The sequence below is a fragment of the Pristis pectinata genome, chromosome 21, assembly GCF_009764475.1.
Source record: "Pristis pectinata isolate sPriPec2 chromosome 21, sPriPec2.1.pri, whole genome shotgun sequence".
In the NCBI taxonomy this organism is placed as follows: domain Eukaryota; kingdom Metazoa; phylum Chordata; class Chondrichthyes; order Rhinopristiformes; family Pristidae; genus Pristis; species Pristis pectinata.
The window spans coordinates 8,432,716-8,453,643 of NC_067425.1; the positions used below are offsets into that span (position 1 = coordinate 8,432,716).

Below are 20,928 nucleotides of genomic sequence, written 5' to 3' on the forward strand. Positions count from 1 at the left end.
GCTGCCTGACCTGCTGAGTTCCTCCAGCATTTTGTGTGTGTGTACTGCTCCAGATTCCGGCATCTGCAGAATCTCTTGTGTGTCCTCTAGCAGCTTGTTTTTTGCTAAGTGTATCCTCCCTTAGGCTTGGAGGCCAAAACTGCAAAACGTACTCCAGGAATGGTCTCACCACAACCCCAGAGAGTTGCAGAAAGATTTTGTTTGCTCTCGCACTCCAGCCTCCTTATAATGAAGCCCCAAAATACTAATTGCCTTCTTAACTGCTGGCTGTACCTGCATGCCAACTTCCTGTGATTTGCAAACCAGAAATCTTTCAAATTCTTCAATCTGTGTTCCCAGCCTCATCAGCTGCTCTATTTAATGAGAAGTAAAAGAGACTGGAACAGTTACTCACAGATGCATGGCTTCAGAGGGTCAACCTGAGCCTGAAGGCTGACGACATCTGTGGCTCGCCTTGTAAAGCACCGGCAGCTGGTGTAATTCTGCCATCTAGTGGCGGAAACTGTTACGTGCTCACCAGCCACTGCCAAACACACCCACATCTAGTTATAAAGTTTTCATTAAGGTATCTGTTTTAAGTGACATCAACAAATTCTCAGTGGGGCGTTGGTTCTGTGTAACTGATACCTGGATCTAACATTCAACAAACCTCTTAGATACTGGAAAGTCAGACTGAAATGCTATTTGCCTTTCTACAAACTTCCTCAGAATTTCAAAACTTTGAACGGCTGAGAATGGGAATTCAAGTCAAAGAGTTGTACAGCGCAGAAATGGGGCCACCATGCCCGTGCCATCTACACTAATCCTATTTGCTCGCATTAGGACCGTATCCTTCTATGCCTTGCCTACTTAAGTTCCTGTCTAAATGTCTCTTGAAAGTAGTGATTGCACTCTCTCCAACACAACCATATCTTTCCTATAATGTAGTGACCAGAACTGCAGACAATACTCCAAGTGCGGTCTAGCCAACGTTTTGTAAAACTGCAACATAAGGTCACAACTTTTATATTCTGTGCCTTGACCTATGAAGACAAGCATGTCATTTGCCCCCTTCACCATCCTGTCCAGCTATGTGCCACTTTCAGGGAATTATGGACTTAAACCCCAAGGTCCCTCTATTGGTCAACAATTATTAGTGCCCCAGTATTTACTGTATACGTCCTATCCCTATTTGACTTCCCAAAATGCTTCATCTTGCACTCGTCAGGATTAAATTCCATCTGCCAGCTCTCTGTTCATCTGATCTATATCCTGCTGTAGCCTTAATCAACCTTCCTTGCTATCGAAAACACCATGATGCTGGTGGAACTCAGCAGGCCAGGCAGCATCCGTGGAGAAAAGCAGGCGGTCAACATTTTGGGTCGGGAGCCTTCAGGACTGGGCAGGCAGTCAACGTTTCGGGTCAGCGGTGCCTGGCCTGCTGAGTTCCTCCAGCATCGTTGTGTTTTTCATCTAGATTCCAGCATCTGCGGTCCTTTGTTGCTCTTTCCTTGCTATCTACAACATTTGCAATATTACTAACCATACCTCCTACATTCACATCCAAGTCGCAAACAACTAGGGTCCCAGCACCAATCTGCGGTACATCACTGGTCACAGACTTCCAAACAGAACGGCAACATCTCACCACCGCCTTCTATCACCAAGCCATTTTAAGATCCAATTAGCCAACTTGCCTTGTATCGCATGTGCCTTAACCTTCTGGACCAGCCTACCATGCTTTTCTAACATCCATATAGACAATGTCTACTGCCCTGTCTTCATCAATCTTCCTAGGTACCTCTTCAAAAACCTCAGTCAAATTAGCGAAACAAGATTTCCCCTGCACAAAGCCATGCTGGCTATCCCTGATCAACCCCTGCCTTTCTAAATGTACATAAATCCTATACAGGAATCAATAACCAGGAGGAAGATGAAAGAAATAATGGGGGAATCCAGCAGTCACAAGATGTGGTGGTCAAGGTGAAACTCTCACCATGTTTAAAAAGGAATGCAGTGTAATCCGTGTTCTGAGAGTTCACCTCCCAGTCACATACCCCAAGGTAGATAACTCCTTTGTGTCTAGATGAAGGATCTCGATCTGAAAGTCGACCGTCTATTTCCCCCTACAGTTGCTGCCGGACCTGCTGAGTTCCTCCAGCAGTTCATTTTTTGCTCCTTTTTGTTCTAGGCTCTTTATAATTTTATACACCTCAATTAAATTTCCCTCAGCCAAATAAAGCCAGCTTAGGCAATCTGTCCTCATAACAAATTCTTCAGTCCTGGCAAGATCCTCATAAGTTACCTCTGCAACCTTTCTAGTACAATAACTTCCTTCCTAGAATGAGGTAAATAGATGTTGTATTGTAAGTTAGTGTCACATGGAGTGTGAACATGACCACTCTGCTCTTGTATTCTGTGCCACAGCCAATAAGGGAAAATACTCAGTGCCTTCTTTTTACAACATCATCTACCTAGCTTCCCAGTCACAAGATCACAAGACAAGGGAGCAGAAGCAGGCCATTCGGCCCATCGAGTCTGCTCCAAGGAAAGGGAAATAGAAATGAGAAATGGGGGAAGAAGAAGAAAAAAAAACTATTCTAATCCCAATTACCGGCCTTATCCCCATATCCCTTGATACCCTGACTATTTAGATATCTATCTATCTCCTCCTTGAACACCCCTACTGATCTGGCCTTCACTGCTGTACGTGGCAAGGAGTTCCACAAATTCACCACCCTCTGGCTAAAGAAATTTTTCCTCATCTCTGTTTTGAAACTGTACCCTCTAATTCTAAGATTGTGCCCTCTGGTCCTGGACTCACCCACCAAGGGAAACAGCCTAGCCACATTTACTCTGTCCTTTCCTATCAATATTTTAAATGTCGCTATGAGGTCCCCTCTCATTCTTCTGTACTCCAGCGAGTACAGTCCAAGAGCCGACAAACGCTCCTCATACGTAAGCCCTTTCATTCCTGGAATCATCCTCGTAAATCTCCTCTGAACCCTCTCCAACGTCAGCACATCCTTCTTAAGATGTGGGGCCCAAAACTGCGCACAATATTCCAAATGAGGCCTCACTAGTGCCCCGTAGAGCCTCATCAACACTTCCTTACTTTTATACACTATACCTCTCGAAATGAATGCCAACATAGCATTCGCTTTCTTTACCACCGATCCGACCTGGTGGTTAACCTTTAAGGTATCCTGCACGAGTACCCCCAAGTCCCTTTGTACTTCCGTACTTTGGATTTTCTCTCCTCCTAGATAATAATCTGCCCGCTTATTTCTGCTTCCAAAGTGTAGAACTGCACATTTCCCTACATTGAATCTCATCTGCCATTTCCTTGCCCATTCTCCTAAACTGTCTAGGTCCCTCTGCAACCTTCCTATCTCTTCAATACTCCCTACTCCTCCCCCTATCTTGGTGTCATCCGCAAACTTAGCCACGAAACCATTTATTCCATCATCCAAATCGTTAATGTACAAGGTAAAAAGGAGCGGTCCCAACACCGACCCCTGCGGCACACCACTAGTAACCGGTAACCAACCAGAACGAGATCCTTTTATTTCCACTCTTTGCTTCCTGTCAACCAGCCAATGCTCCACCCATTCTGTTATCCTACCCGTAATTCCATGACCTCTCATCTTATTAATCAGTCTCTTGTGAGGCACCTTATCAAAGGCCTTTTGAAAGTCTAAATACACAACATCTACCACCTCTCCCTTATTCACCTTACCTGTGATTTCTTCAAAAAACTCCAATAGGTTGGTCAGGCAGGATCTTCCCTTCACAAAACCATGTTGGCTAGGACCTATCCTGCCCTGCGCCTCTAGGTATTCCGTAACCCCGTCTTTGAGGATAGATTCCAATAACTTTCCCAGTCTTCAGGGATTTGAAGGCAGTTGTACCACAGTTAAGGATGGAGGTGGTAAATCAGGGTCCCTGCTGCTTTTTAATACAAGTTCTATCATATTTCTCATGAATGTTCCAAAGAACATCACACACAATGAATTTCACTCAAAATAAACCATAGGAATTACTTAAGAAAACACAGAGGGAATTTGATTGATATATGATCAGATAATTTGTTTTCTCATTGGTGTTGATGGAGGGAAGAATATTAACCAGGACATTGAGAGAAATTCCTCAAATAATACCGGGAATTATAACAATCATCTGCACCACGGGAATAAAACTAGTCATCAGTCATTTTATAGCAGATCAAAAGATTTTGAAAACTTTTTTTTTACTAAATGGCTTTTCATTTCAGGGCATGTGACTACATCATTGATGTTCTGATCAGGTGCATATGTATAAAGCTTTAGTTTTCTGTTTCTTCTGAGTTAATGGTACAGTTATTGGTTATATTACACCGTTGGATATAATGAGCACAGTGGATGGAGGGGAACAGTTGGATGTTGTATACTTGGATTTCCAGAAGGCGTTCAATAAGGTGCCACATAAAAGACTTATCCATGCAATAAGGATGCATGGAGTTGGGGGTAAGGTAGTAGCATGGACAGAGGATTGGTTAACCAATAGAAGGCAGAGTTGGGTGTTTCTCTGGTGGCAATCAGTGGTGAGCGGTGTGCCGCAGGGGTCGGTGCTTGGCCCGCAATTGTTCACGATATACATTAATGATTTGGAAGAGGGGACCGAGTGCAGCGTATCTAAGTTTGCTGATGACACTAAATTGAGTGGAAAAGCAAATTGTGCGGAGGATGCAGAGAGTCTGCAGAGAGACATAGATAGGTTAAGTGAGTGGGCAAGGGTCTGGCAGATGGAGTACAATGTTGGTAAATGCCAGGTCAGCCACTTTGGGAGGAAAAACAGAAGATCAGATTATTATCTAAATGGTGAAAAATGTCTGCAGAGGAACTTGGGAGTGCTTGTGCATAGATCACAAAAGGTTGGTTTGCAGGTGCAACAGGTTATCAAGAAGACAAATGGAACGTTGGCCTTCATTACCAGGGATCAAACTTAAGAGCAGGGAGATTTTGCTGCAACTGTACAGGCTACTGGTGAGGCCGCACCTGGAGTACTGCCTGCAGTTCTGGTCTTCTTACTTGAGGAAAGATACACTGTCTTTGTAGGCAGGGCAGAGGAGGTTCACCAGGTTGATTCTGGTGATGAGGGGGTTAACCTATGAGGAGAGATTTGAGTCGCCTGGGACTATACTCACTGGAATTCAGAAGAATGAGAGGGGATCTTATAGAGACATATAAAATTATGAAAGGGACAGATAAGATAGAGGCAGGAAGGTTGTTTGCACTGGTAGGTGAGACTAGAACTAGGGGACATAGCCTCAAGATTTGGGGTACAGTTGTTGGTTATATTATGGAGTGACTACCTTTAATCACTTTCACCAGCAATTAACACAATTGTAGATGGTGTGGAGAGTTCAGATTTATTAGAACAATTCCAGAGGTGAGAGATTTTGGCTCTAAGGTTAGGTGGGAAAAGTTGGAGTTCTCTTGGAGTAGAGTGAGAATGGGTTTGATAGAAATGTACGGAATTACAACTGGTTTAGATAGGGGAAAGAGGAAATGGTTCTGAGGACCAGAAGGCATGGGTTTAAAATCTTGGTTAAGAGATTCAAGGATGTCCTGGGAAAAAGCAATCATTATGCAGAAGGTTAATTATCTGGAACGCATTAGGTGGTGGAAATCAGGGATTTTGATTGGAACTGAAACAGACACGACATTACTTTGCAGGGCTATTGGGAAAAGAGCAAGGGAATGGACTGCTCTATCAGGAGCTAACATTGACTCTTTGGGCTGAATAGCCAACTTGCATTGTAACAATTTTATTCTATGATTTTACATGCTGTGACAACTTTGCATTGACTTAAACATGGACTCAGTTCAACATCTTGTTTGAGGAGATTCAGTATGCAACTAAAGACTTACAAATTTCTATAGATGTACGGTGGAGAGCATTCTGACTGGTTGCATCACCGCCTGGTATGGAGGCTCCAAAGCACAGGATCGCAAGAGGATGCAGAGGGTTGCAGAGTCAGCCAGCTCCGTCACAGGCACAACCGTCCCCACCATCAAGAGGTGGTACCTCAAGAAGGTGGCATCCATCACTATAGACCTCACCATCTGGGACATGCCCTCATGTTACTACCATCAAGGAGCAAGTACAGGAGCCTGAAGACCCACATTCAATGTTTCAGGAACAGCTGCGTCCCCTCCGCCATCAGATTTCTGAATGGTCCATGAACCCACGAACACTATTCCCATGAACTCGATATTCCTTTTTTTCCACTATTTAATTTTGTAATTTATGGTAATTTTATGTCTTTGCACTATACTGCTGCCGCAAAACAACAGATTTCACGTTATTTCATGTGATTCTGATTTCCATAGATGTACAGTGGAGAGCTCCCTTGCTACCTGGTAAATTATGACCTGTGCTGGAATGAGGCCAACCCAGTCTGGCAGGGTCACTTGGTCAGTAACTTTGCCACGCAATGAGGCAGCAGCTTCAGGAGTGAAAAGGGTAAGCACAAATTAACCCTAACCCTACCCTAAAACAGCATTGCAGCATTAACTTTAGAGGACAACAAGTTAAAACCATTTTTTATTGACAACCACAGATTAAGATATTGTAATCTGGAACCTAACTTGTGCTGAGCTCCACACGGCACAAATATCTTTTCGTTCTTACTGGACTCACGGATTTATTCAACTGCATCCATTAGATGAAAATTCTGAGGCACTAATTAATTAGCAAGACTGAGCTGTTCAGAAAATTGCACCAATTCTAATCCCTATTTCCATTACGTTTAAAGTGCTTTGATTGTGGTTGCTTTTAAGGGCAAATCATCTGTTATTAAGCAAACAAGTCTGATTATTTGTGATTGCACTGCATTGAGGAAGATTAAAGAAAAAGGGAATATTTTTAGTATCTTGGTTTATCCACATGCCATTGCCACAAAGCATACTCCAATAAGCTGCAGTGCAGGATAGCGAGGAATTGTCTGCTTCCTTCCAAGAAATGAGCACCCAAATTCATTCAAGTGGCAGCAACAGGGTACGATAGGCCAGAGACCGACTTGTTCTGAGCTACCTTTGTAGTGCCCTTGGCGATTGTCAACGTGAGCCAGAAATGAGCTGCCAGAAATCATGGTTGAGGAGGGCACATTAGCAACAGTTCAAAGCATCTAGATAGGTACATGGATAGGAGAGGTTTAGAGGGCTATGGGCCAAATGTGGGCAGATGGGACGAGCTCACTGGGCAACACAGTCAGCATAGACAAGTTGGGCCGAAGGGCCTGTTTCCGAGCTGTATGACTCTATAATCACTAAGAGGTCAAAGAGCAACTATCAACCCTGTTCTGAGGAAGAAGTGCAAACCCAACATGTTGTCTGTTTCTCTTTCCACAGATACTGCCTGACCTGAGTCTTCCCCAGCACTTTGTTTTTGCGTCACCCCACTTCATGTCTGGGATGAAAAAAATATTTTCTGGAGACTCATGTTTCCTACATTTTCCTGGTCCCCACTTGCCATTGTGCAGTGGAACATTAACACGTAGCAGACACTCCATGGAAGTATTGGGAGAATGCTGCACTGTCAAGAGTTGCTGCTTCTGCAGAGGAGACATTAACCAGAGGGGCAAACTATCCTCTCAGGTGAGTACAAAGGTCCAATGACACAGTTTTGAATAAGGTTTAGGGAAGTCATTGCCACTGTGTGGCAACATCCATCCCTTCCCCAAAATGGATAATCTGGTCATTATCGTATTACTGATTGTGGGAGCTTGCTGTGTACAAATTGGCCACCAAGATTTTTCCAGCACAATGAAAATGCTTTATAATTCACTGAGAAATGTGTGCAAAGTGCTATGAAAGTAAATTTATTAAAAGTCAATCAACCAACAAATTGGCACATTTAATCCTGAAAGTTTACTTCCCAAAAATTAGGTAAACAACACAGGCATTGTTCTGCAGCACATTATGGGGACAGATTGGATAGGTTAGGGCTTTTTTCCCCCTGGAGCAAAGGAGGGCAAGAGATGGTACGAGAGAGGTATGTTAAAAACTATGAGGCATAGATGGTGGTGATAACCAGTGTCTGTTTCCCATGGTAGGGGTGTCTAAAACTAGAGGGCGTAAGTTCAAGGTGAGAGGAAGTTTAAAGGGAATCTGAGGGGTAAACTTTTTGGCAGAAGAGTTGTTGGAATGAGCTGCCAGATGTGGAGGCAAGAATAAGAACAACAGGCAAGAGGCATCTTGACTGGTACTTGAACAGAGGGATTATAGAATGAATGCAGGCAAGTAGGATTAGTATAGATACACATGACAGTCAGGATAGACAGGAAGGGCCCACTTTGACACTGTACAATTCTATTAATCTATATTCTTCATTGGCATCAAGTGACCCAAAGCCTTACATTTGGCAACTTAATGTATTTGGTAATTATCTATCAGTTTCTCCTCAAGGTGGGACCTGTTAATGTAGATGGCATTTCAGAGGTGGTAAATATCACTAATACTTGGTGTGCCCCACCTCATTAATGAATGAAGATATTACCAATGAAGGGCTAATAGCTGTGATGCTATGATCACATTGATCAAGCATGTGTCAACATTTTGGGAGCAGATGCTTCTTTAAGTATTCTTGCATCACTGTGCTCTTATTTTCAAAATCTCACTTTGTGCCAACTTTTTCATTATTAATTCCACATTTACAACAAAACTTGCATAAATTTGTTACTTAATACACTCGCCTGGCAGTAGCAGAATTGTAGAAACCAAGTTTTGAATCCTCAGGACCCAAAATTCCATCCAAATCCAGTTCCTAATTTTCCTCAATTTCAGCCAGTTCAATTTAATGTGATTTGCATAAAAGGCAAATATAATTTTAAAATGAGAGCTCAACTAAATTACATAATTTGTGTCCAGTTATCTCGATTTCTAACACACTGAAGAACACATTGTTTGTCTGTCTCCTGCGCCAGAGAAAAGGATATTAATGTTGCTTTTTGTGTGAGCAAAGTTTGCAACTTACATAGCTCAGACTTTCCATTTTAGTTCTGTTAAGCATACTGTTCAGATTTATAGCATGTTTGGTGTCTGGGTGGACAGCTGCATGATCCAACCCCACCACAAACAATCCACTCAGCAGGGAAATGGTCTCATTAGCAGCCGCTATGGGAGGGAGACAGTAATTACAGCAATCAGCCATATGCCATGAAACATGGGGAAGTGGCCGTAATACTCATCTGCACCCTTTTGAAAACATCTTCACTGTGATGAAGTGGTGAAACTTAGATCCACATTTCAAGCAACCTTTTGTCTTAAGCTCCACTGTGCCAAGTGACATTTTGTGTTTGCCAATGGATTTTACACAAAGGTCAACGTCAGTCTGAGCATTGTCATGAAGAGGATAATTTCTAACTACATCATTGTTCAGGAAAAAGTCCTGGTGTAAAGATTTGGTCAATGTTTCCATCAGAACCTGCACAAGTCTTTGAAGGATGGGTAATAGGATACTGCTAGTAGCGCTCCATTATCACAGGGCTCTTTGGCACACTGTGCCTGTGCATCAAGTCTAAACTTATCGCCATGAGTAGATGGATATTTGTGAGATGGTGATGGAAGAAAGTGCAAGGAAATTCAGACCCAAGTCTGGTATTCCATTAGATCATGGCACCTTTTCCAATACACCACAACTCACTGAAAGGTCACTGATCTGCAACATGGATTTTCACTATGCTGTGTGATGAGTATTTCCAACCTAAATTTTGAATGGATCTCAGGTTTAAAGCCTTCAATTTACTCTCAGTGTCCATCCACTGGAGCATGAAATTTGACATTATCACCATGTGAGGGAACATCCTTCCTGATTTGCCCCAAATAACCTAGCTCAAAATTCATCATGTCCCCTTGTTCTCAACTCCCCCTTCAGTACAACAGGCAATGTTTAATCTGAATACACAAAAGGTATACACAACTGACTTTGTGATTGAGAGAAGAGTTCACTCTCGCTGATAAATACAGATGGCCCTGAAGTGACAGATTTATTTTAAGCACAATTACTCAGTTCCTATTTCCAACAGCAAGCATACTGTACCAGAGCTCAGCAGCTGCATGGGGTCTTGCGCATAGCTACAGGATTCCAGGACGCCTTGACAGTCGGCATTTATAAAGTTCTATTACCTGCAGAGCATTCACACTGAGCACTTCCTCAACTCTGCCTTCTGTCTGCATGGGGAAGGAAGGGGAGGGGAGAGAGGGGGTTGGGGAGAATATTTTCCACCTCATTCATTGCCCAATCTACAAAGAATTAAATTCAAGCAAGCAGACCCAAGCTCCATTGTGTAGGACTCCTGGTCCCAAGTCACATTAATTCTTAATTGCAATTCTGATCCCAGCACAAAATGCTGCCCGTTGACATGCAGCACACTCAATATAATCAATCCCCTGCCACCTTTCATGCAGTGACACAACCCATTTAAAGCTGAGAAGTCTAATCTGCCTTCTCTAAAGGCTGTTAATTCTGTTTTTGTTTAGACTGCAATGCTGAATGATTTAGCATGCAAGCACAAAATAGGGCAAAAATGATGACAGAAGCTCCGTATGAAGGTTTGGTTTTAATAGTTGGGGTCCAGCACAAGAGCTGATGGCAAATTCCACATGCTCTATTTTGGGAATGATAGCTCCAAATCTACCTTCCTAAGACCATCTGCCCTCAGAATCAACATTCACCCTCAATGACACCCAAATCTCCCTTTTGGCCCATCTCCCAATCCCTACATATTCCTCGATCAGCCCCCAACTCTATAGAAGCTCTATCCAGAATCCTTTAAATCTTGTTACCATCTCAACTCCCACCTAGGATTCCATAATCCCTACATTCCCCTCCGATTTAGTAGCTGTCAACCTCTCACCCTCCTATCCCACCTCAAACTTCAGCAACCCCCATCTCCAAGCTTCCCAAACAGGAACTGAATCCTGACTCAACCAACCACCATTCATGTCATCACTTTCAAGCCTGCTTTCCCCATTCAGCTGGGGAGGTGTCATGTATGGCACCTGGTTTCCCTAAATTAGTGCACAAAGTGTGCAGAGAAGGCAATTTAGATGTAGTTTTTCCTTTAACAGATCAGCAAAACTGTCTATTCTCCCAACTCTATGACCAGTAGTACAAATAGCATGATTCTACTAGCTGTACAAGGGTGTTTCAGCACCAACACCAGACTGGCTGGAGGAACAGCATGCAATGTGGTTAAGAACTTACTTTAGGAAAGCTACCAGCACAAGCCTGTACATTCCACAAGGACACCCTGGGAAATGTAAACAGACATCAATTAGTTGGTTACAGGGAGGCGATGTGCAGAGAAAGGGGTGGTGGTGGCGGCAAACAGAACAAGTAGCAAGGGGAAAACCAAACAAAAAAAAATACTGGGGATACTCAGGTCAGGCAGCATCCACAGAAAGTGAATCTCTGATCCCTCATCATAACTTAAGCATTTTTAAATTACCAAACTTCCAGCACTTTTGTGTTTATTTGCAAATGAAAAATTAGAACACCAACTTGGTATCAGAAAGTCAGTCAACTCCTTGCACAAGCCTAACCATCTTCAGCTATTACCCTTCTTCAGTTACTTCCCAAGAAATTAGTGGCTTGGCCACCATTTCTTGCTGAATCATACACCACAGGACATATTTGGGATGGTTAGATATTAGGCAGGGAGTATTTGTACAGTACTGGTTCCATGCAGACAAAAGCTTTTCACTCTCAGTATGTGGCAATAATAAACCAATTACGAGCAGTGCTCAAGATTGTGACCTGTGTAACCAAACACTTGGTTTTGAGTTACTGTTCAATGATAAAATTACAAAATGTCTTAAATATTCTGTCCAAGTACATGTATTGAGAAACAGTGATCATTTCAGGTCCATGACCTTTGTGGAATGGCAATATAGTGGCATAGTGGTTATGTTATTGGATCAGCAATCTCGATGACAAGTTCAATCCCAATAATCAGCTAAGGAATTTAACTTCAAGCAATCAGGAGTAGAAAGGTGCTTCAGTAATCAGCATAAAATCACTGGATTATTGCAATAATTTATAGAGTTCACTAACATCCTTGTACAAAGATGGGAATTCATGGCACAGAAGGAAGCCATTTAGCCTGTCACACCCATGCTGGTCAAGTGTGGATTATTTAGATTAATGCCATTTCCATTTTATAGCTCTTCACATTTGTCCACACAACTCCAGGACCTCAGCATTGTTTATTCTTAACTACCCACACCACCCCCCCCCCCCCCCCCCCCCAAAATAAACCTCCCACAGTAGTTCTCAACTTGCATTAAGGTGGGCTATTTGTACTGCAGCTCTGTGTTGCTTTTTTTTTGGATTACTTATGTGACATTTAATAGCAACATGGTTTAAAAAAAAAGCTCCTTGCAGAGACAAAAAAGGCACTGAATTGCAATTTGTTTGAAGGGCTACTTACAAATACTCCACCTATGAACAAATACCTCATCTTGCAGTAACTTTAAATTGGTTGGTGGGCAGAAAAGATGGTTTAAATAGCTGGCACCCAAGTGTAAAATGTACATTTAGTTCAATAATTCGAGGTCATGTCAGAAGTGTTTTGTTTGATAGATCAAAACTTAAGGACTAACATCAAGGAGATGGGATACAATACAAGGATTATAGAGGGAAATTTGGTTTATGTGGCAGATGGTTAAGCAGCAACAAAAGGATGGAAATCTTTACTACTTCACGACAATGAAACATTAAGTTTTTGTTAACTTTTAGAAAATAAAAAGGTGGCTGGAGAAAAAATATGAAGTGCACATTAAGTTAATAAGCACTAAAGACATCAAATCATTATACAGGTATCAAGGTTTATTTACTGATAGATTTTTAAAGCTGATGAGGGAACTGCTCTTGGATCTGGCAAGGATATATGATTCCACTGTGGAATTTCAAACAGTTAAAACAAAAGAAATTAAAGCCTACATGCTAATACTTGAAACATGTAGCTTTAAGATGCTATAACAAGAGGAAAAAATTTCACCACCTCTACCCACCTGTAGCCTTCCATGAAACATGTGGAACATGCCAGCAATTACCAAATTCAAACCATTAAAGGCAAAACCATTAAACAGTTCCAATATTAAACCATACAGACAAGAGGAATAATACAATTCCCATTGTATGTTCATCTCAGCCCACAGAGAGTTTTTCAAAACTGTATATTTGTCATTACGGCCCTTTTATGAAGATTTGAGATACCAATCCAGTTTCAGAGTAGCCAAGAAGCAAATTTCAATATAGAAACTAATTTCAAGGTACACTCACTGTCCACTTTTTGACACAGGAAATGGTAAATAAAAATGAAAGATCTGGAAGTTCAGATATCAACAAGGTTTTAGTTTAGAGTTTCACTGCGCAGGTGAACCCAAGCTTCTGTTACCACAACGTAATAGGCCTTCACCTTGGAAAAGATGTCTTTACTGATAGTTGGAAAACACAAGGCAGGGCTTGAGAGAGAAATTGAAAGATGGCTCTTCAACATGTTGGTTTATGATTATGTAGCATAGGCAACAGCACCTCATCTTCAAAGGAGGTTCATGTTGAGATTATTAATTCATATTTTAATAAAGCATTGGAAAACAGATTGCTCTGACTGCAAAAATGACTGAATAAGTACTTTATGCAAATACAGCTTGTTTAATGCTGTGGCTCACCTTGATAAAGCAGCTTTGAATCCAGTCAAATCCAAAGAAATGGGAGCACATGTAATTTAGTGCAAAATATACAGAGAAAGCAATCCCTGGGCTGTTGTGCTACTTAACCAATTGTGCTCTTCAAACTATAGGACAAGGTCACTTATGAAACTGGGAATGCTGAACCTGTACAGCATCCTGTATAAGAGAAATAGTTAAGCAAAAAGGAGATACACAAGTCAGATATCTGTGAAGGGAAATTGAGCTTCAAGTTAGTGATCCCTCATTTCTAAAATCATTGACCTGAAACATTAACCATTTCTTCTCCAATCTGCTTTCCTTCTGAATCTGTTCCAATTATTTTTTGTTTCAGATTACTAGCAGTAGCACCTTGAAAATACGTTAAGCAATCCAGGAGCAAAGAAAAAAAATCAGACAGAAAAAAAATGTAAGGGCCAGCAAATAAACTGCCTACTTTACAGCATTTCCAACTTTTTCCCCCATTGTGCACATATGCAGCCAATTCAATATCTCAACTACATGCAGTCATGACCTAAAAAAGTCAAAAAAAATGTAAAGATAAAAAATGGGTTATTTAAGAGGAAGGGAAGAAAATTTCTTAAATATTTTAGTAATAGCAAGATCCAGTTCTTGGGTGGGAGTCAATGGAACACTGCTTAGGAAGTTTAAGACAAAGTAGAGAGAAAGAATTGCTGGTTGATATATTTGAAGATACTTAAGATGACAAGGTGGAAAGTTTAAGAGGAACCAGTTTTAAAAGTCAGTAGGCACTAGTGAGGACCCAAATTAACAAAGGTAACATTTGCACAGCCCAGGGAATTTACAAGTTCAGGCAGAAATACAAACATATGGCAATAGATCATTGACCTTTCAGGGTTGTTCTATTCATTAGATCATGGCAAATTTGTATTTCAAATCCATTCACACACTCATGCCCCTTAGCCCTTGACACCTTGAACAAGAATGTTCAAGTCTTAGGTTTGGAAGCTCCACCTGTTTTTAAGCATCCAAAACCTGAGCAAAATTTCAAATTTCTATTGTATTTTGTATGGGGGGAAAAAAAAAATCACTATTTCTCTCCTTGAACTAAGTGGGTATTTCAAAAGCCTAAACCAGTTACCCAGGAACTGGTGTACTGATGCAGAAATTCTATTCTTACCACAGGACTGCTTATCAAAAGCAATGGCAAACACTTCAAGGAATAAATTAGCATCGTGAAGGTTTACAGTCAGGCAGCTATTTAGCTAATACATGCCTAAAGCAGCTCTGATCATTCCCTCAGTACCCAGTCTTCCTACATTAGCCCTATAAAGCTGCCAGGCACCCGTGGAACAAAGCATGCCATATTCAGACAACATTTAGCCTTAAATGCTTCCCTTTCTTTTCCCCCCCCTCCCCCAGCCAGGTTTAGGATTTTAAATGGGTGAACCCTCAAACAGGGGAACATACTCTTTCGAAGCTTACAAATTAAAAGCTAGCAAATATTTTGAAATCTACTCCAGAAAATTCTCTCCAAATTAATTGATTTGCAAGGAAAATTCACCCATTTACCTGGGCCTTAAAAATCTTTTGACAAGGTGGTCCACATTTTAATTCAATCGCCATTTAAAACATGGGGCTTGATAGGTTATTGGCTGAAGAATAAACCTGCATGTGTACCAGACTGGGTTGGGGGCACGAGGAGACAAGGCAGGAAGTACCGACTTCATTCCTGCACAGCTGTGTCATGACTTTTGTTTTTAAACTGAAGTCAGTGGGTAGCAGTACAGGATTCTCCACAAAGTAGAGCAGCTCTGGGTACCCATCTCTAAGGAAAAATGGGGGAGGTGCTGGACTGTCAGTCTTTGAGACTTTAAATTGTTGCATTTCATGCTGCAATTCTGTCGTGACATCTGGGCTCAAATCAACATCAACTCTTCTCATAATGGTTTGAGAGTTTGCTAAATGCCTTTGTTCCATTACAATTGCTAGACTTCAGAAAGTACTCAGTGGTGACATACTTTGAGAAATTTTGATTTTGTGCAGGTTAGATAAATGCTGATCTTAATAGCACAAGATTGCATGGATGCCGAAACCCACTTATAACCTAGTTAAATTAAAAGGGAACCAGAAATCTTGTAGGACTTCAATCAAATTAGTTTGAAACATGAAACTGTTGAGAAACAAAGTATATTACACATTGAATGAAAATAGATGTCACATACACAATGACTAATAGTCAGAGATGCTTAGTGCCTGGGGCTAGTAAAAGGCTTGTCACTTTCAATATCTAAGCAATGTGGCAAAAATAAAGAGGTAGAATGCTGGGATAACAGAACAAATCTGTAGATGCCAAGCCTCTACAAGGCACTCAAAGCCTCAAGAACAGTTTTCTTTGTCATGCCACAAAGAAAGTGGATTTTTCAAAGATGAACCATGAGGTAATTAGAAAAGACTGGAGGCAATGGGTAATGCTCTGAGTTAGCATGTTACACTGGAAAGATACACCCAGGATACAAGTAAATTAGGCTATCCAGACAAATTAGCAGGTAAAATATTACCAGATACATTTACAACTGGGCAGTGATTCAATGTATTAACTATCAGAACTGGGGAGATAAAACTACAGGTGGTGTGGTTTGGGGAACTAGAGCAGCTGGCAAAGTGGTTGGCTCAACATATATTTTTTGGAAAAAGGGAGTAATAAGCTTCCAAACACCAGCCACTACTGGAGACAAGGATCATTCCACTGGTCAATCCGAATGCTGGAGGTGCTATGGAATTTCCTAAGAACATTGTTCTTCTCCTCCCCCTACCCTTTTATTCTGGCTTCTGCCCTCTTTCCAGTCCTGAAGGGTCTTGGCCCAAAACATCAACTGTTCATTTCCCTCCATAGATGCCACCTGACCCAGAGTTCCTCCAGCACTTGTGTATTGCTCCAGATTTCCAGTATCTGCAGTCTGCGTCTACATTATGTTCTTATTTTGCAAACAGTAGCTTGCTGTGGTGTTTGCCTCAAGTACAACCGGTTTCCGGTGGTAGGCATTTTAACCACTGCATTATGGAACTCTAGTCTCTCAGGATTGTTTACCCACTTGAACTTATCACAAGGCCTTGGTTTAACATCCTCTGAAGGACAGCAGTTCCAACAGTGAAATAAAGCCTCCCTGTTACAATCAAGTATCACTTCAGATTGTGTGTGAACATCCTGAAGAGGAGCCTGAACCCACAATATTATATTAAACCAGGAGTGTCATTGCTGATCTTTCAAGCTGATGTGCATAAATCCTTAAGTCAGTAGACAAAACCCATTTAAAATTTGCAGTGCCTTCTTACTGGAAATAAAAAATTACAAATGACAAAACACAACAAATGTGTGAAGCTCCAAGCTGTAATTAAAAAAAAACCACCACACAAGCTGAATTCTATCAGTTTTTTTTGGGTACTTTTTACAGGTCTGTACAACCAAGTAGCAAAGAATTCATTGATCACAATATCATTCCATTCAAGTAATCTAGCAAAACTATTCTGTACAATGACAATAAGGTTTCTCTTAAATATCAAATTGATCAGACATGACATAACTGAGTGACAATCACTTACCTATAGATTCCATAATTTTGAAAAAGTTCCCTTTATGTACTCCTGTGAGATCTTACAAAATATTAATACATAGACTTATATACACATCTGCACAGCTAGCAAATGATTGAATTACAATGCAGTGCAAAATGAGTTTAGAAAAATGGCCTCCAGCTGCAGACTAGTAGTTCTCCATCCACTGTGCATGTCCCTTTTCCACCAGGATTCGATTTAAGAACAGGACCTTGAGGGGAAAAAAAAAGACAGTCATTCTCCATACAATGAATTGGTGGGGGGGGGGGGGGGGGGGGGGGGGGGGGGGGGGGGGGGGGGGGGGGGGGAGATGACACACCCTCTGGGGCATGTCATCTAAAGCTCTCTGGGCATCTCCAGGTGTGAACAATGTAGCCTCCACAACTTAAATTTGCTCAGTTGATCCAATCCCCATCTTGATCTTCAGTTAATTCAAATTAAAGATCAATTTCAGCACAAAATCTCTTGAAAGTTTAGTGGATTATAGCACTATGGTCAAACCATTAAACTTTCAATAAACAGACAAGCTGGAAATTATGCAGAAAGACTACATCAGGCTCTAAGTGGTCTGGGAATTTGCACCTTGACTTCGCATTGCCCAGATAACTCCCTCCCATTAGCAGAGATCAGAACTTGAATGGTCTGCCAACTGGATGACTTGTCATTTACAATGAAGGTACATGCAGAACAAAAGTGCAAGTTATTTCTACTGCACAAATAATGGTTTTCTAGCACTCTCCTGGCATGTGCTTTGAGAACCCATTCCTCACCTTTGTAATTTGATTTTTCAGCCATTAGAAAGTGATGTTTCAGAAGCAGTTAAACTAATTCATTAGAAACAGAAAAACCTACAGCACAATTCAGGCCCTTCAGCCCACAAAGCTGTGCCAAACATGTCCCTACCCTAGAAATTACTAGGCTTTCCCTTAGCCCTCTACTCTTCTCAGCTCCATGTACCTATCCAACAGTCTCTTAAAAGACCCCATCGTATCCGCCTCCACCACCGTTGCCGGCAGCCCATTCCACACACTCACCAGTCTGAGTAAAAAAAACTTACCCCTGACATCTCCTCTATATCTACTCCCCAGCACCTTAAACCTATGTCCTCGTGACCACCATTTCAGCCCCAAGGAAAAGCCTCTGACTATCCAGCTGATCAATGCCTCTCATCATCTTATACACCTCTATTAGGTCCCCCCCTCATCCTCTGTCGCTCCAAGGAGAAAAGGCCAAGTTCCCTCAGCCTGCTTTCATAAGGCATGCTCTGTGTTCCAGGCAGCATCCTTGTAAATCTCCTCTGCACCCTTTCTATGGCTTCCACATCCTTCTGGTAGTGAGGCAACCAGAACCGAGCACAGTACTCTAAGTGGGGTCTGACCAGGGTCCTATATAGTTGCAATAATACCTCCCAGCTAAAAAATTCAATTCCACAATTGATGAAGGACAATACACCATATACCTTCTCAACCAGTCAACCTGCCCAGCTGCTTTGAGCGTCCTATGGACTCTGACCCCAAGATTCCTCTGATCCTCCAAACTGCCCAGAGTCCTACCATTAATACTATATTCTGCCATCATATTTGACCTACCAAAATGAACCACTTCACACTTATCTGGGTTGAACTGCATCTGCCACTTCTCAGCCCAACTTTGCATCCTATGTCCCGCTGTAACCTCTGACAGCCCTCTATACTATCCACAACACATCCAACCTTTGTGTCATCTGCAAACTTAATAACCCATCCCTCCACTTCCTCATCCAGGTCATTTATATATAAAAAAATCACAAGGAGTAAGGGCCCCAGAACAGATCTAAGGTACATCACTTGTCATTGAGAATTTATTTTTGGAAAAGGTCAATAACATTTGGAATTTACTCATCAGGGAACACTAGGGTGTCTATACCTGCTACAACACAGGAGGCTGCCATTAAGCCCATCTGGTCAATGCTGGCTCCCAGCAGAGCAACATGACATCCCATTCCCCCTCCCCTTGTTTTCCTGCAGCCCTACAGCTCACCTCACATCCATCAACTCCTTTCTTTTTGCCACTGAGCTACACTGGGGGTAAGTTACAGTAGCCAATTGACCTACCAACTCATCTTTGGGACAGAGGGAAAGAGATGACCTAGCAGAAACTCAGTCATGGGGAGAACATGCAAATCTCACAGACAGTGCCCGAAGTCAGGACTGGACCCATGTACCTGGAGCTATGAAGCAACATTAATGTGCTACCATGCTGCCCCCAAACTATTTGAATTTTGTGCACGTGGCATATTTTTTGTAGTATCCGAGAGAACTGGGAACAAACTTCTCAAATCCATGAGAATTCAAAAACATTGTCAGAAGAGAATGAGAAGGAGTGGGGCAGTGGCTCAGCAGGTGGTGCTGCTGCCTCACTTCCAATGATCCGGGTTCAATCCTGACCTCTGGTATCCATATTGAGCATGCTTGTTCTCCCTCTGACTGCACTGGTTTCCTCCGGCCACTCCAGTTTTCTCCCATGTCTCAATGATGTGCCGGTTGGTAGGTTTGATGGTCACTGTAAATTATCCCTGGTAGGACAATCAGGGTGGGCATGCGAAAGAAAATAGCTACTGGGAAATAAGTGAGGCAAAGGAAATGCTCAGAGCTGGCATAGACTTGACAGGCTGAACAACCTACACATTTAGAGGATAAAATATCTATCCCGTCTTTGAAAAGGAAGACATTCTTTACAGCTCCAAACTGTTGCATTATTTTAGTAAATTTTTTTTTAAAACAAAGCACACCAACTCCTTTTCTGCATACAGCTCAATACTTCAAAACAATGAGACCAAGGGCCTTTTATTTAAAAGATATACAACACCATTTGAAACAGCTTATAGTTGTTAGATACAAGGTACCCAACTTACCTCATCACCAGCTAAACTCCACAAGTGTATGAGAGGCATACCACTGTTGTCATAACCAGTTACCTGAAAACAGAAGTGATAATCAGTGATTAAATTAAATCTTACCAAGAGAAACAAGCATTAGATTTCCTGCAATTTTGCCCCTATTATGTGGGAGGTACTAAGGCACAGTAAAATACAGTTCCTCTCACATCACCTCCCTTTTGTATTGGACACAACATCCCTTGAGGGGAGTTGAGACAAGTTTTGCATCCATAATGGACAAAGATGACCAATAAAGGAAAGTTATACCACTCAGTTTGTAGTCAATTTTGTACCTCTGATTTACTGTCCTGTTTCATAGCTCAATGCCTAATGCAAGACCAGTTTTTACATCTTTCACTGACCATGCCATAAAAGTGTGCTCTGAATAATACCATCTTTTGCAGCAAGCACTCCCTGAAATAATGCTATACCCCTTCTTGAGCAATCTCTTTCCCCACCCCACAGAGATAATACAGTAGATTCCGATAAACTTCTCTAACAACAATGCAAAGTTCACCCACTTCTCAACTGAAAACAGTCAACACATTGACTAAAAATTAAATGGGTCCCCTTCCAGCCTGTCATATACCAACCAAGCTATCAGAACAAGATGTAGAAACAAAAAGGTAGAAATAATTTACTGAGCAAATCATTTCAGAACATGGGTTACATAGCTATGGATTCCAGCACCTCATATCCAAAGTCCCCCTTTATTCTTTC

The 20,928-nt window shown here is 41.7% G+C and overlaps 1 protein-coding gene across 1 annotated transcript in view; it reads right to left on the reverse strand.

The window, feature by feature from the left end:
• Positions 1-17,056: 17,056 nt before the first annotated feature.
• The window catches only part of akap1b (A kinase (PRKA) anchor protein 1b), a 41,082-nt gene continuing 37,210 nt past the window's right edge, over positions 17,057-20,928 (reverse strand). Inside the window, 2 exon segments of the mRNA XM_052035419.1 lie at positions 17,057-17,502; positions 20,185-20,247. Of these exon segments, the coding sequence (XP_051891379.1) occupies positions 17,440-17,502; positions 20,185-20,247 (126 nt within the window). The 3' untranslated portion in view covers positions 17,057-17,439.